This window comes from Heptranchias perlo, chromosome 17 (genome assembly GCF_035084215.1).
Source record: "Heptranchias perlo isolate sHepPer1 chromosome 17, sHepPer1.hap1, whole genome shotgun sequence".
Lineage (NCBI taxonomy): Eukaryota > Metazoa > Chordata > Chondrichthyes > Hexanchiformes > Hexanchidae > Heptranchias > Heptranchias perlo.
The window spans coordinates 14,689,969-14,701,610 of record NC_090341.1 but is presented as its reverse complement, the minus strand read 5'-3'; the positions used below and the strand labels follow the sequence as shown (position 1 = coordinate 14,701,610).

General features: G+C 44.2%; 1 protein-coding gene across 3 annotated transcripts in view; it reads left to right on the top strand.

Moving 5' to 3' along the window:
- The first annotated feature begins 1,876 nt into the window (after nt 1–1,876).
- Nucleotides 1,877–11,642, top strand: part of LOC137334083 (interleukin-17 receptor C-like) — a 54,334-nt gene continuing 44,568 nt past the window's right edge. For all 3 annotated transcript variants that reach the window (XM_067998552.1, XM_067998553.1, XM_067998551.1), the window contains exon 1: nt 1,877–2,449. In XM_067998552.1, coding sequence (XP_067854653.1) covers nt 2,237–2,449 — 213 coding nt within the window. In that variant the 5' untranslated portion in view covers nt 1,877–2,236. The remainder of the gene's footprint in view (nt 2,450–11,642) is intronic.

The following is an 11,642-nucleotide window of genomic DNA, read 5'->3' as shown; positions in this document are numbered from 1 at the left end:
TAAATACTGTGGCTACAAGAGCGGGTCAGAGACTGGGTATTCTGCAGTGAGTGACTCACCTCCTGACTCCCCAAAGCCTTTCCATCATCTACAAGGCAAAGATCAGGAGTGTGATGGAATACTCTCCACTTGCCTGGATGAGTGCAGCTCGAACAACACTCAAGAAGCTCGACACCATCCAGGTCAAAGCAGCTAGAAGGACAAGGGCAGCAGGCACATGGGAACAACACCGCCTGCACGTTCCTCTCCAAGTCACACACCAACCCGACTTGGAAATATATTGCCGTTCCTTCATCGTCGCTGGGTCAAAATCCTGGAACCTCCTTCCTAACAGCACTGTAGGAGAACCTTCACTACACGGACTGCAGCGGTTCAAGAAGGCGGCTCACCACCACCTTCTCAAGGGCAATTAGGGACAGGCAATAAATACTGGCCTTCCCAGCAACACCCACATCCCATGAACGAAGAATAAAAAAAACCTCTAAATATCCAATCTATTTTCAGTAGTTTGTAGACATCCACAATTGAGGTATCAATTTTAGCAGTGAATGTAAACAAACTCCGGTAGGGCAGGACTTGGTGTACTGTTTGAAATACCTGTTTATCTTCAATTCCTGGAATGTTTATCATAAAACATAATGAATCAGCTGCCAAATGTCACAGAGAGAGCAGCAGCTTTCTCCCAGTGTGTTTTTGTTAAATGATTTCCATTTTAGCCCCAATTACATTGTTAAATGAATGTGCTAATGAGCTGTGGAATCAAGATAAGCAACTAGGCTGCTTACAGTTTTCAGTTTCAGGGAACCCTGGTCCAATCCAACGTTTCTTGGCAAATTAGTTGAAAGCTTGTCAGTGTTTGACTACCCTATTAAAAAAGAAATGCAGCCAGCATGATTGTTCAAAATGTAACATTCCATGTAACATTTTAAAGCCCCACACTGTACTCCCAGAGAATGTATGTTTCAAGATGGGAGGTTTAGACAAAAAATATGAGAAACCTTTTCAAAGAAGGAGTTTGGAAGCTGAGGCTATGTTTGTATCTTATGGAAGATATCCTGTATGGGAAACAGTTCTACCACCAGTTGAGTTACACACGTTTGTTAAACACTTTAAAATTTACACTGTAGCATTCCTGTACTCTTTGAGCTGAAAGGTTTAATAAAATCAAGGCTGTCCCTTCAGTGGAGCACTGCATTGTCGGAGATGCTATCTTCGGATGTCACGTTAAATCCTGGCTGCCTGTTGAGGTGGACATATAAAATCCCGTCGAAGAAGAGCAGGGGAGCTCTCCCAGTATCGCGATCAATATCTATCCCTCAAACAACATTACCAAATGTAAGGAATCTTACAACACCAGGTTATAGTCCAACAAATTTATTTTAGAATCCCAAGCTTTCGGAGATTATCCCCTTCGTCAGGTCACCTGACGAAGGGGATAATCTCCGAAAGCTTGTGATTTTAAAATAAATTTGTTGGACTATAACCTGGTGTTGTAAGATTCCTTACATTTGTCCACCCCAGTCCACCACCGGCATCTCCACATCAACATTACCAAAAACAGACTTAATTGGTCATTTATCTAATTTGCTGTCGATGGAACCTTGTTGGCAAATTGGCTGCACTTTTGCCAGAATAACGACAGTGACTGCACCTCAAAAGTAATTTATTAAGTTGTGGGGTGCTTTGGGACCTCCTGTAGACGTGAAAGGCGCTTTCTAAATGCAAGTTTTCTTTCTAAACATATTTCTGTACGAAAGGGCGGATAGACAGGTTTAATTTTATAGGAGAGGAATTTGGACTCTGGTGTTGCCCTTTTGACCCTCGTTCACTCTAGCTCCAGCTTTGAACCAGGTAATCTTATCAGCTGTCGGGCTGTAGGACCCAGTGGAATCGCGCTGGTTTCCAGGAGGAAGCGCTGACACCTGTTACAGTAACACAAGAGATCGGGCACAGGGACTAGCAAGAGGACGGGCAGCGCTCGGGAAGGCGGAGGCTGGCACCAGAGATTGTGGCACACGGCGAGGCGGGGACGTTACTGCAACCGAAGCAATCGGCAGCGAGGAGAGAGACTCGCCACACGATCCTGACTGGAAAGAGAAACATTTTAGAGACAAAACAACAACTAATTTGAAACAAAGTTGTCTCTTATTTTGTCTGATCTTTTGATCCTCGGGTTTTGTTTTTGAGTGTGTGGCAAGTTCCTGTGTTTTTTGCGTGTGATGGGAACAGTCACTTAATGAGATGGGACTGGGATTCCGACCAACTGGGCAACGTGATCCGATCGAAAGCGAACCTATTTTCTCTCTCCTTCCTTCTAAACAACAGCCAGCCCTTGGCAACGCCGCAGATACCGGCAATGCAGCCGATCCTGTGCCTCTTCCTGTGGATTAGTGGCGTCTTTTGCCTGGAGAAGTTCGAAGGACCCTTGTTTCAAGCCACTTGCCCCCAGGTAAGACTTAGTTAGATGTTTATCTGGACCTTGATCTCCCCCCCCCCCTCCTTCCTTAGCCACTTTTGCTCCTCTCTCTTCCATAACCCGAGGCACATTCAATAGTTGCTGAGTTGTTTCCAGCATTTTTCTGTTTTTCTTTGTTTCATTATTCACAACCCTGGACACAAATACATTCTGTTTGTCAGTGGCCTTTCATCACATTTAGCAGCTCCTCCCCCAGAAATGTCACTGCCCTTCCTCATTGTTGCCATTCTGAGCCAACGCTCTCCAGCCGGCCCGTATTCATCCCAGTGGCTCGCCCCAGCCGGCTGGGTCAGCCCGGGATATCAACTGCCTGTTCCTAACCTCCACAGACAGCACTGTTGGGGAACTAATGCACCGAGCCGGTTTCAGTGCCTGCGCTGTACTATTGGAATGGACTGATTTTTTTTTCTCAAAAAATATACTTTATTCATAAAATTTGTAGCAAAACATACAATACAGTTGTCATATCACATTCCAAACGCACACAATACAGATTATACGATTTGCAGGTTAAATCAAGTACAGTTCAATTAACACATTGTACATAATTACAGTTCATGACACTCTGCGGTGTCTCATTGCATTATACTCAATACAGATTATTCACTACAGATTCATTACAGGTACATTACAGATTCATTACAGGTACATTACAGCAATTTGAATTTTACATTCTGCCCGGGATTACAGCCCCTCTGTATACAATGGCGGGAAGGCTCTAAATGGTTGCCTTTCCCCACATTGGAATGGACTGATTAACCTGAAATGAGTCAGCTGCAGCCAAACACACAACAGATTTACAACCATCGCATGGGAGAGGTGCTGCTTTTAAACCGGCAGGTGGTGGTGATTGGGGGGGGGGTGGAGCCTTCATATAATAACAACAACCTGCATTTATATAGCACCTTTAACGTAGTAACACGTCCCAAGGTGCTTCACAGGACCATTATCAAACAAGATTTGACACAGAGCCACATAAGGCGATATAAAGACAGGTGAACAAAAGCTTGGTCAAAGAGGTAGGTTTAAAGAAGGAGAGAGAGGCGGAGAGGTTTAGAGAGGGAATTCCAGAGCTTAGGATCTAGGCACCACTAGCAAGCCTCATGGGTAAAGAAAGACTTGCATTTATATAGTGCCCTTTATGACCCCCTGGAAGTCCCAAAGTGCTTCACAGCCAATTAAGTACTTTTGAAGTATAGTCACTGTTGTAATGTAGGAAAAACGCACAGCCAATTTGCGAACAGCAAGGTCCCACAAACAGCAATGTGATAACACTGGGAAGAGGGAGTCTAGTCTCTTTGGGAGATAGATGCACAGATCCAGCCCATGATTAAGTCAGGGAGAATGAAGATTAATCATCTCCATGTCCTAATCCACATTTCCTGCTCATACATGTAAGGAGTCTGGGGAAGGTACCAGCAAAGGAGACAGAGGTAAATACTAGTTACTCTAGGAAAGGAACAGAATTCAAGCTCCAGGTGCCAGAAAAAGGAACAGGCAAAAGTTAAATGTTGTGAGTTGTAACATACATTGGGTAAATTTAATTTTTTTTTCAAAAAATATACTTTATTCATAAAATTTGCAGCAGTACATACAATACAGTTGTCATATCACTTTCCAAACGTACACAATACAGATTATACAATTTGCAGGTTACGTCAAGTACAGTTCAATGAACACATTGGACATAATTACAGTTCATGACACTCTAGGGTGTCTCATTGCATCATACTCAACACAGATTATTGCTTACAGATTCATTTCAGATTCATTACAGGTACATTACAGCAATTTGAATTTTACATTCTGCCCGAGGGGGTTTTTCCCTGATTGCAGCCCCTCGGTTTACAATGGCGGGAAGGCTCTAAACGGTTGCCTTTCCCCACAGGGCCTTTGCGGCGGCCGCACCCAGCCTCAGTGCATCCCTCAGCACGTAGTCCTGGACCTTGGAATGTGCCAGTCTGCAACACTCGGTCGAGGACAGCTCCTTGTGCTGGAAGACCAGCAAGTTTCGGGCAGACCAAAGGGCGTCTTTCACCGAGTTGATGGTCTTCCAGCAGCAGCTGATGTCCGTCTCAGTGTGCGTCCCCGGGAACAGCCCGTAGAGCACAGAAACCTGTGTTACGGAACTGCTCGGGACGAACCTGGACAGATACCACTGCATCTCTCTCCAGACCTTCTTTGCAAAGGCACATTCCATAAGGAGATGGGTGACGGTCTCGTCTCCACCGCAGCCTCCTCTGGGACAGCGCGCGGTGGCGCTGAGAGCCCGGGAGTGCATGAAGGATCTGACGGGAAGGGCCCTTCTCACCACCAGCCAAGCTAGGTCTTGGTGCTTGTTTGAAAGCTCTGGCGATGAGGTGTTCTGCCAAATGACATTGACAGTCTGCTCGGGGAACCAACCGACAGGATCCACCATCTCCTTTTCCCGCAGGGTCTCGAGGACGTTACGTGCGGACCACTTGCTGATCGCCTTGTGGTTAAAGGTGTTTTCCTGCACAAACCTTTCCACGAAGGACAGGTGGGGCGGAACGGTCCAACTGGACGGAGCGTTCCGTGGCAGCGTGGCCAGGCCCATCCTTCTCAACACCGGGGACAGGTAGAACCTCAGCACGTAGTGACACTTTGTGTTTGCGTACTGAGGGTCTATGCACAGATTGATGCAGCCGCACACAAAGGTGGCCATCAGGATGAGGGCCACGTTGGGCACGCCTTTCCCCCCTTTCTCTGGAGATTTGTACATCGTGACCCTGCGGACACGGTCCATTTTTGATCTCCAGACAAAGTGGAAGATGGCTCGGGTGACTGTCGCGGCGCAGGAGCGAGGTATGGGCCAGACCTGCGCCACGTACAGCAACACCGAGAGCACCTCGCACCTGATGACCAGGTTCTTGCCCACGATCGAGAGGGATCGTTGATGCCACAGTCCCAGTTTCTGCTTAACCTTGGAGATACGCTCCTCCCAGTTTTTGGTGCACGCCCCGGCCCCCCCGAACATTGGGTAAATTTAATGATTTTAAAAAAAATGTAACTTATCATGTGAACTTAAGTTTTATGGGATATATTGTGCAGGAAGATCAGAAAGTAACATCACTTGTGAAATAACTGAGAAAAATGATTGGTTGTTTTTGTGGTGGTTGCTTGTTTCCTATGTGCCCAGGAAATTTTTGATTGTTCCATGCTTAGTCAATGGAATATTTGAGCATAATTGCCCTGCAAATATTTTTGAGGCGTGATGCCTTATTTACACTTTTAAGGTAAGACAGCCTATGATACTCTGCAGATCTTGCACTATACGGAAGGCCTTTAATTCTAAGATATACAGGAATGCCAAACTTCAGTGACATAGTGGCCTGAAGTTTCCGCTAGTTTAGTGCAATCCAGCCGAACCAGCTGGAAACTGAATTTGCTTTGGTTCAAAAATTATTGCGCTGAAGCCGATCCCGCTCACAAAACTGGTCATACCTCCCGATCAAAATAATGAGAATGCTGAGTTTCTGCCGATTGCGCCTGTTTGCTGCCGTTCGAGGAGGGTCTTCAAATTAAGCTAGTTTTTTTAGGCGCACAGGCACTAGTAGGCAAGTTTTGAATGTTTTTATATATTAAAAAATATTCAGTTTACTAAGAAAATTCTACTGTACATCAATGAAACTAGTAAATGGTTCAGTAGTTTTTTAAAGTCATTTTCAGTGGTTTAAAATCAGGTTACTCACAGGTGGAGGACTAGACACTCTAATTAAAAATGCTTATTTTTGTGATAAACCCATTTTCAGCTGTATTAATAAAACTGCACCAGGTTACCACTCTTAAATACATCAATGAATTTTTTTTTAATGCAAAAAAAAATAAACAATTATGTTCTATTTCACTGCCACATTGTGCTGGTTCACGGAAGATTTTGTGTTTGTGATTATGCAAATGCATTTTAGCAGAAACTCAAACTGTAACCTAACCTGTGAAATTTGAGTCCAACTACCAGTTGCTCCCAAAGTGGAAATAAAGGAAAGTATCCTGTATGCCTTTTTAACCACCTCCTGATACCATCAGGGATCTGTGGACATGCACTCCTAGGTCACTATGTTCCCCTGCACCTCTCAGTACCCTCCCATTTATTGTGTATTCCCTTGCCTTGTTTGCCCTCCCCAAATGCATTACACCACACTTCTCTGAATTGAATTCCACTTGAATGCCACTTTTCTGCCCACCTGACCAGTCCATTGCTATCTTCCTGCAGTCTACAGCTTTTCTCCTCACTGTCAACCACATGACCAATTTTTGTATCACTTGCAAACTTCTTGATCATGCCCCCTACATTCAAGTCCAAATCATTAATATTTACCACAAAAAGCAAGGGACCTAGTACTGAGTCCTGCGGAACACCACTGGAAACAGCCTTCCAGTCACAAAAACACGCGTTGACCATTACCCTTTGCTTCCTGCCACTGAGCCAATTTTGGATCCAACTTGCCACTTTCCCTTGGATCCCATGGGCTTTTACTTTTTTGACCAGTCTGCCATGTGGGACCTTGTCAAAAGCCTTGCTAAAATCCATGTAGACTACATCAAACGTGTTACCCTCCTTGTTAACTCCTCAAAAAATTCAATCAAGTTAGTCAGACACGAGCTTCCCTTAACAAATCCATGCTGACTGTCCTTGATTCACCCATGCCTTTCTAAATGACGATTTATGCTGTCCCTCAGAATTTATTCCAATAATTTGCCCACCACTGAGGTTGGACTGACTGGCCTATAATTACTCAGTCTATCCCTTTCTCCCTTTTTAAACAATGATACAATGTTAGCAGTCCTCCAATCTTTTGGCACCAGACCTGTAGTCAGGGAGGATTGGAAAATGATGGTCAGAGCCTCAGCTATTTCCTCCCTTGCTTCTCTTAACAGCCTGGGATACATTTCATCCGGGCCTGGTGATTTGTTTACTTTCAAAGATACTAAACCTCTTAATACTTCCTCTCTCACTATGTTTATCCCATCCAATATTTCACATTCCTCCTCCTTAACTATAATCTCTGTATCGTCCCCCTCCTTTATGAAGACAGACGCAAAGTATTCATTAAGGCTCCATCGCCATAACTTTGGTGGAAGTGTGGTGCAAACTCTCATTGTGTGCCGCACTTCCAACAAAGTTACAGTGATGGAGTGGGAGCAGCTCCGAGGAAATTTCCGGCCTATTTTTCCAGTCCTTTTGAGATCATGGAAATGTCATCTGTGGAATGCAACTGGTTAGGCTTAATTAACATAAAATGTAATGTAGATCTTAATGTTCGAGTCTGATGCTTTGGGTCCTATTTTCCTGTTTTTGGATGCTTGACCTCCTTTGGAAGATTAAATAAATTGAGAAGAGTGCATGACATTACCAGGGTAGGCTTCTTTTCATTTGTAATATCGATTACATATATTAAAAACGTTGAGTGGATCGCAACATTCCAACTCAAAATGCATTGAAAATATTCAGGCTTTGTCAATGGGAAATCCCACGTTAAAAGTGCCAACACCAGCCTGAGTCAAGGGCAGCTGGCCACCCCCTCGCCCCCCCCAGAAGGAAATCTGGAAATTGGTGGAGGGAAGGGGCGATTGTCCCCCCAAAATGAGAAGGAAATTTTCTGCATGCAGCAAGACCTGGACAACATCCAGGCTTGGGCTGATAAGTGACAAGTAACATTCGCGCCAGATAAGTGCCAGGCAATGACCATCTCCAACAAGAGAGAGTCTAACCACCTCCCCTTGACATTCAACGGCATTACCATCGCCGAATCCCCCACCATCAACATCCTGGGGGTCACCATTGACCAGAAACTTAACTGGACCAGCCATATAAATACTGTGGCTACGAGAGCAGGTCAGAGGCTGGGTATTCTGCGGCGAGTGACTCACCTCCTGACTCCCCAAAGCCTTTCCACCATCTACAAGGCACAAGTCAGGAGTGTGATGGAATACTCTCCACTTGCCTGGATGAGTGCAGCTCGAACAACACTCAAGAAGCTCGACACCATCCAAGATAAAGCAGCCCGCTTGATTGGCACCCCATCCACCACCCTAAACATTCACTCCCTTCACCACCGGCGCACTGTGGCTGCAGTGTGTACCATCCACAGGATGCACTGCAGCAACTCGCCAAGGCTTCTTCGACAGCACCTCCCAAACCCGCGACCTCTACCACCTAGAAGGACAAGGGCAGCAGGCGCATGGGAACAACACCACCTGCACGTTCCCCTCCAAGTCACACACCATCCCGACTTGGAAATATATCGCCGTTCCTTCATTGTCGCTGGGTCAAAATCCTGGAACTCCCTTCCTAACAGCACTGTGGGAGAACCGTCACCACACGGACTGCAGCGGTTCAAGAAGGCGGCTCACCACCACCTTCTCGAGGGCAATTCGGGATGGGCAATAAATGCCGGCCTTGCCAGCGACGCCCACATCTCGTGAACGAATAAAAAAAAACTCGAGACTGGTGGAGGCCTACACTGATATGCCCCCTTAAAGAGTTTCCTGGCCTCCTTCCCTCTCTCTCCCCCCTTTCCCCATTCCCCTACCTATCCCCCCCTCTTCTCCTTCCCTTCTCCCCTCCTCACCTCTCTCGCTCTCCCCCTCCACTCCTCTGATCCTCCCTTCCTCTCTTCCCCTTTCCCCATACCCTCCCCTTCTCTCTCTTCCTCTCTGCTCGCTCCCCTCTCCTCTCAACCCTTCTCCTCTCTCCACTCTTCCCCCTCCCCCTTTCCCCCTCCTCTAGCAGGGGTCCAGTAATCCTCACCCGCCCCCAGCTAATAACCATGCATAAGCTGAATACTGAACTTGGTCTTAATTCCCCAAAGGAGATCAACAAGTGTATACAAGAGTGTTAAGTTTCTGTTACTCAGACTATTATTTTGCAACATATCCAGTAATGCTATGCAGAGTTATTACGCAATATATTCAGGAATCTTCTTACACAATGGGGTGTAATACGTCTGTAATACAGAAAGTATTACTTTTTGGTGAAACATCTTCCAATCTGCCAACTAAATTATATCTTTGGTCTAATTTTGCAATACCTCCTGCTCACTTCAAATGAAATGTTAGAGTTTGTTGCATCAAACAAGCATCCTGTTACAGTGTTGCCTTGTTACCAATTGCAACACAGTTACACTGATGAGAATAGCTGGAGGAAAGGTCTTTAGAAAATAAATTAATAAAAAATTACGAGAGCGCAGTTGTATGTCAACATCCCTAAACACTCAACTGCCACAGCAATGCATTGAAGGACAGGCTGGTCGTAGACCTAATAGGAAGTGTGAATACATTGCAAAGTTTGTAAATATTAGGCCAATACATTGCGTTAGACTTGCACTGTCCCCACTTTCTGTGGGGTTTTGCACAGCAAGTTGCTGTCAGTGGGCCATCCAAACAGTGCAGCACCCTCTACAGGGCATCTCTGTGTGAACAGGGCATGTCGCTGTTTATCTCCTTAACCAATCAGATTGAAGAATCGTTAATGAGCAGCGCAGAGTCTGAACCAGGAAGTGTAAGTTAGAATAGTGAATTCAATGTCAAATCAGGTACAGTAAGTGAAATAAAGAGTGGATTAACAGAGATAAAAGAGACAGAAAGAAAAAGTTAAAAGAATAAAAATTTATTTAAATTTTAAAAAAACTCCAACAATAACTCAAATTGAGACTCCACTCTTGTAAAAGTTAATTTTCAGTGCTAGTGTTTGGCAGTAATTAAGACTTACCACACCATTAATAGGGTACTTAGACTGGAATGGATAAACCCTAACTTTTTGTGGCGAGTTTAGTCCGTATCAATGATGTCAGTACAGGAACTTCACACCGTTCAATATATTTGACAGTGAGATGCAGTTTTTGCACAGCTTATGGAGGAGAGGTGCATCTCAGAAAGCAACTTCCAGATTTTCACATTTAACTGCGCATATCCATTTGCCGGAAGCTGCTGTTTGATTTGCGCATAAATAACATTGAGCTCTGTTAGCCTCATCATTATTTTCATAGCAAAGTCTGGGCAATAGTAAAAATAACCTTGTTTGAGGGGTATTCAAAGATGTAATACACATACAAGATCAGAGTGATTTTACAAGCTACTTCGTATAACTTGTATGGTTTAGGGACATCATCTAGAGCTTTGTAACACAATTTCAGCTATCTATTCTTCTCCACACAACACAAAACTGGAATATCAATGTTTTACACAGCCATATGAGGTTTTTAAATGTTGCATTGAAATGCGTTACTCTCGCAGAATTGTGTTTGCATGGGTGGAATTTCCTGAGTGTGCCTAGAGACATGCGTAATCGAAGTGTAAATCAAACACCAGGCGTAAAAGATTTAGTAAACCTGGGCGCAAGTAGTGCCTGAATTTCCTCGATCTTTTGTGCCCCTCTATCGATCCCTGCCAAAGCATCCTGGCTCAGTTTAATGGCTCAGCCCCCAAGCTAAAGAGCTGTTCAAGCAAATTTCCCACAACTATGCTGCTTCAAAATGGGTGTCAAATTAAGCCCAGGATTTTTGACGCTGCAGGAAACAGTCATTTTTCTCATGTTTTGTTGTAATTTTTAATCAAATTATTTATTTATCCTCAGAGACCTGCTCTGTATTTTCTGTTTTTTTGAATGCATTTTTATGGCTTCAGTGTGAGTCACATTAAAAATAGAAAAGCTTCCACAATTGAATATTCTTAAACTTGCTGCATCTAATATGCATTAATGATGGTTATATAGCTTGTAATTTTAATTTTCATATTTTCCTTCGGTCCCGATTGTTAACCCAGATTTCTGCCAAATTTTAGGATCCATATTTTAATGAGATTGTCAGGAAATTTAAGAGTAAATTGATATCGGCAAAATGGGTGCACAAATGGACATAATTTTTGGTGCAATTTCCCAATTATGTCCCTACAGGGAACTCCACCCAGTGATGTGATCCTTCTTGAGATAATGTAACACTTAATGGTTGTGATCTCACATATGTGCTGTATTTACAGATTTTACAGGCATTGACTCTGTGCTGTGACACAAGAGCCAAATGAATACTCCAGGCTAATGGTATAAAGATTGTATTTTAATACAACCTGGCTAGCCCTGACTCCCAAATGATCTTTTAGTTCTTCATCTTATAGAAGTCTATAAAATAATGAGGGGCATAGATAAGGT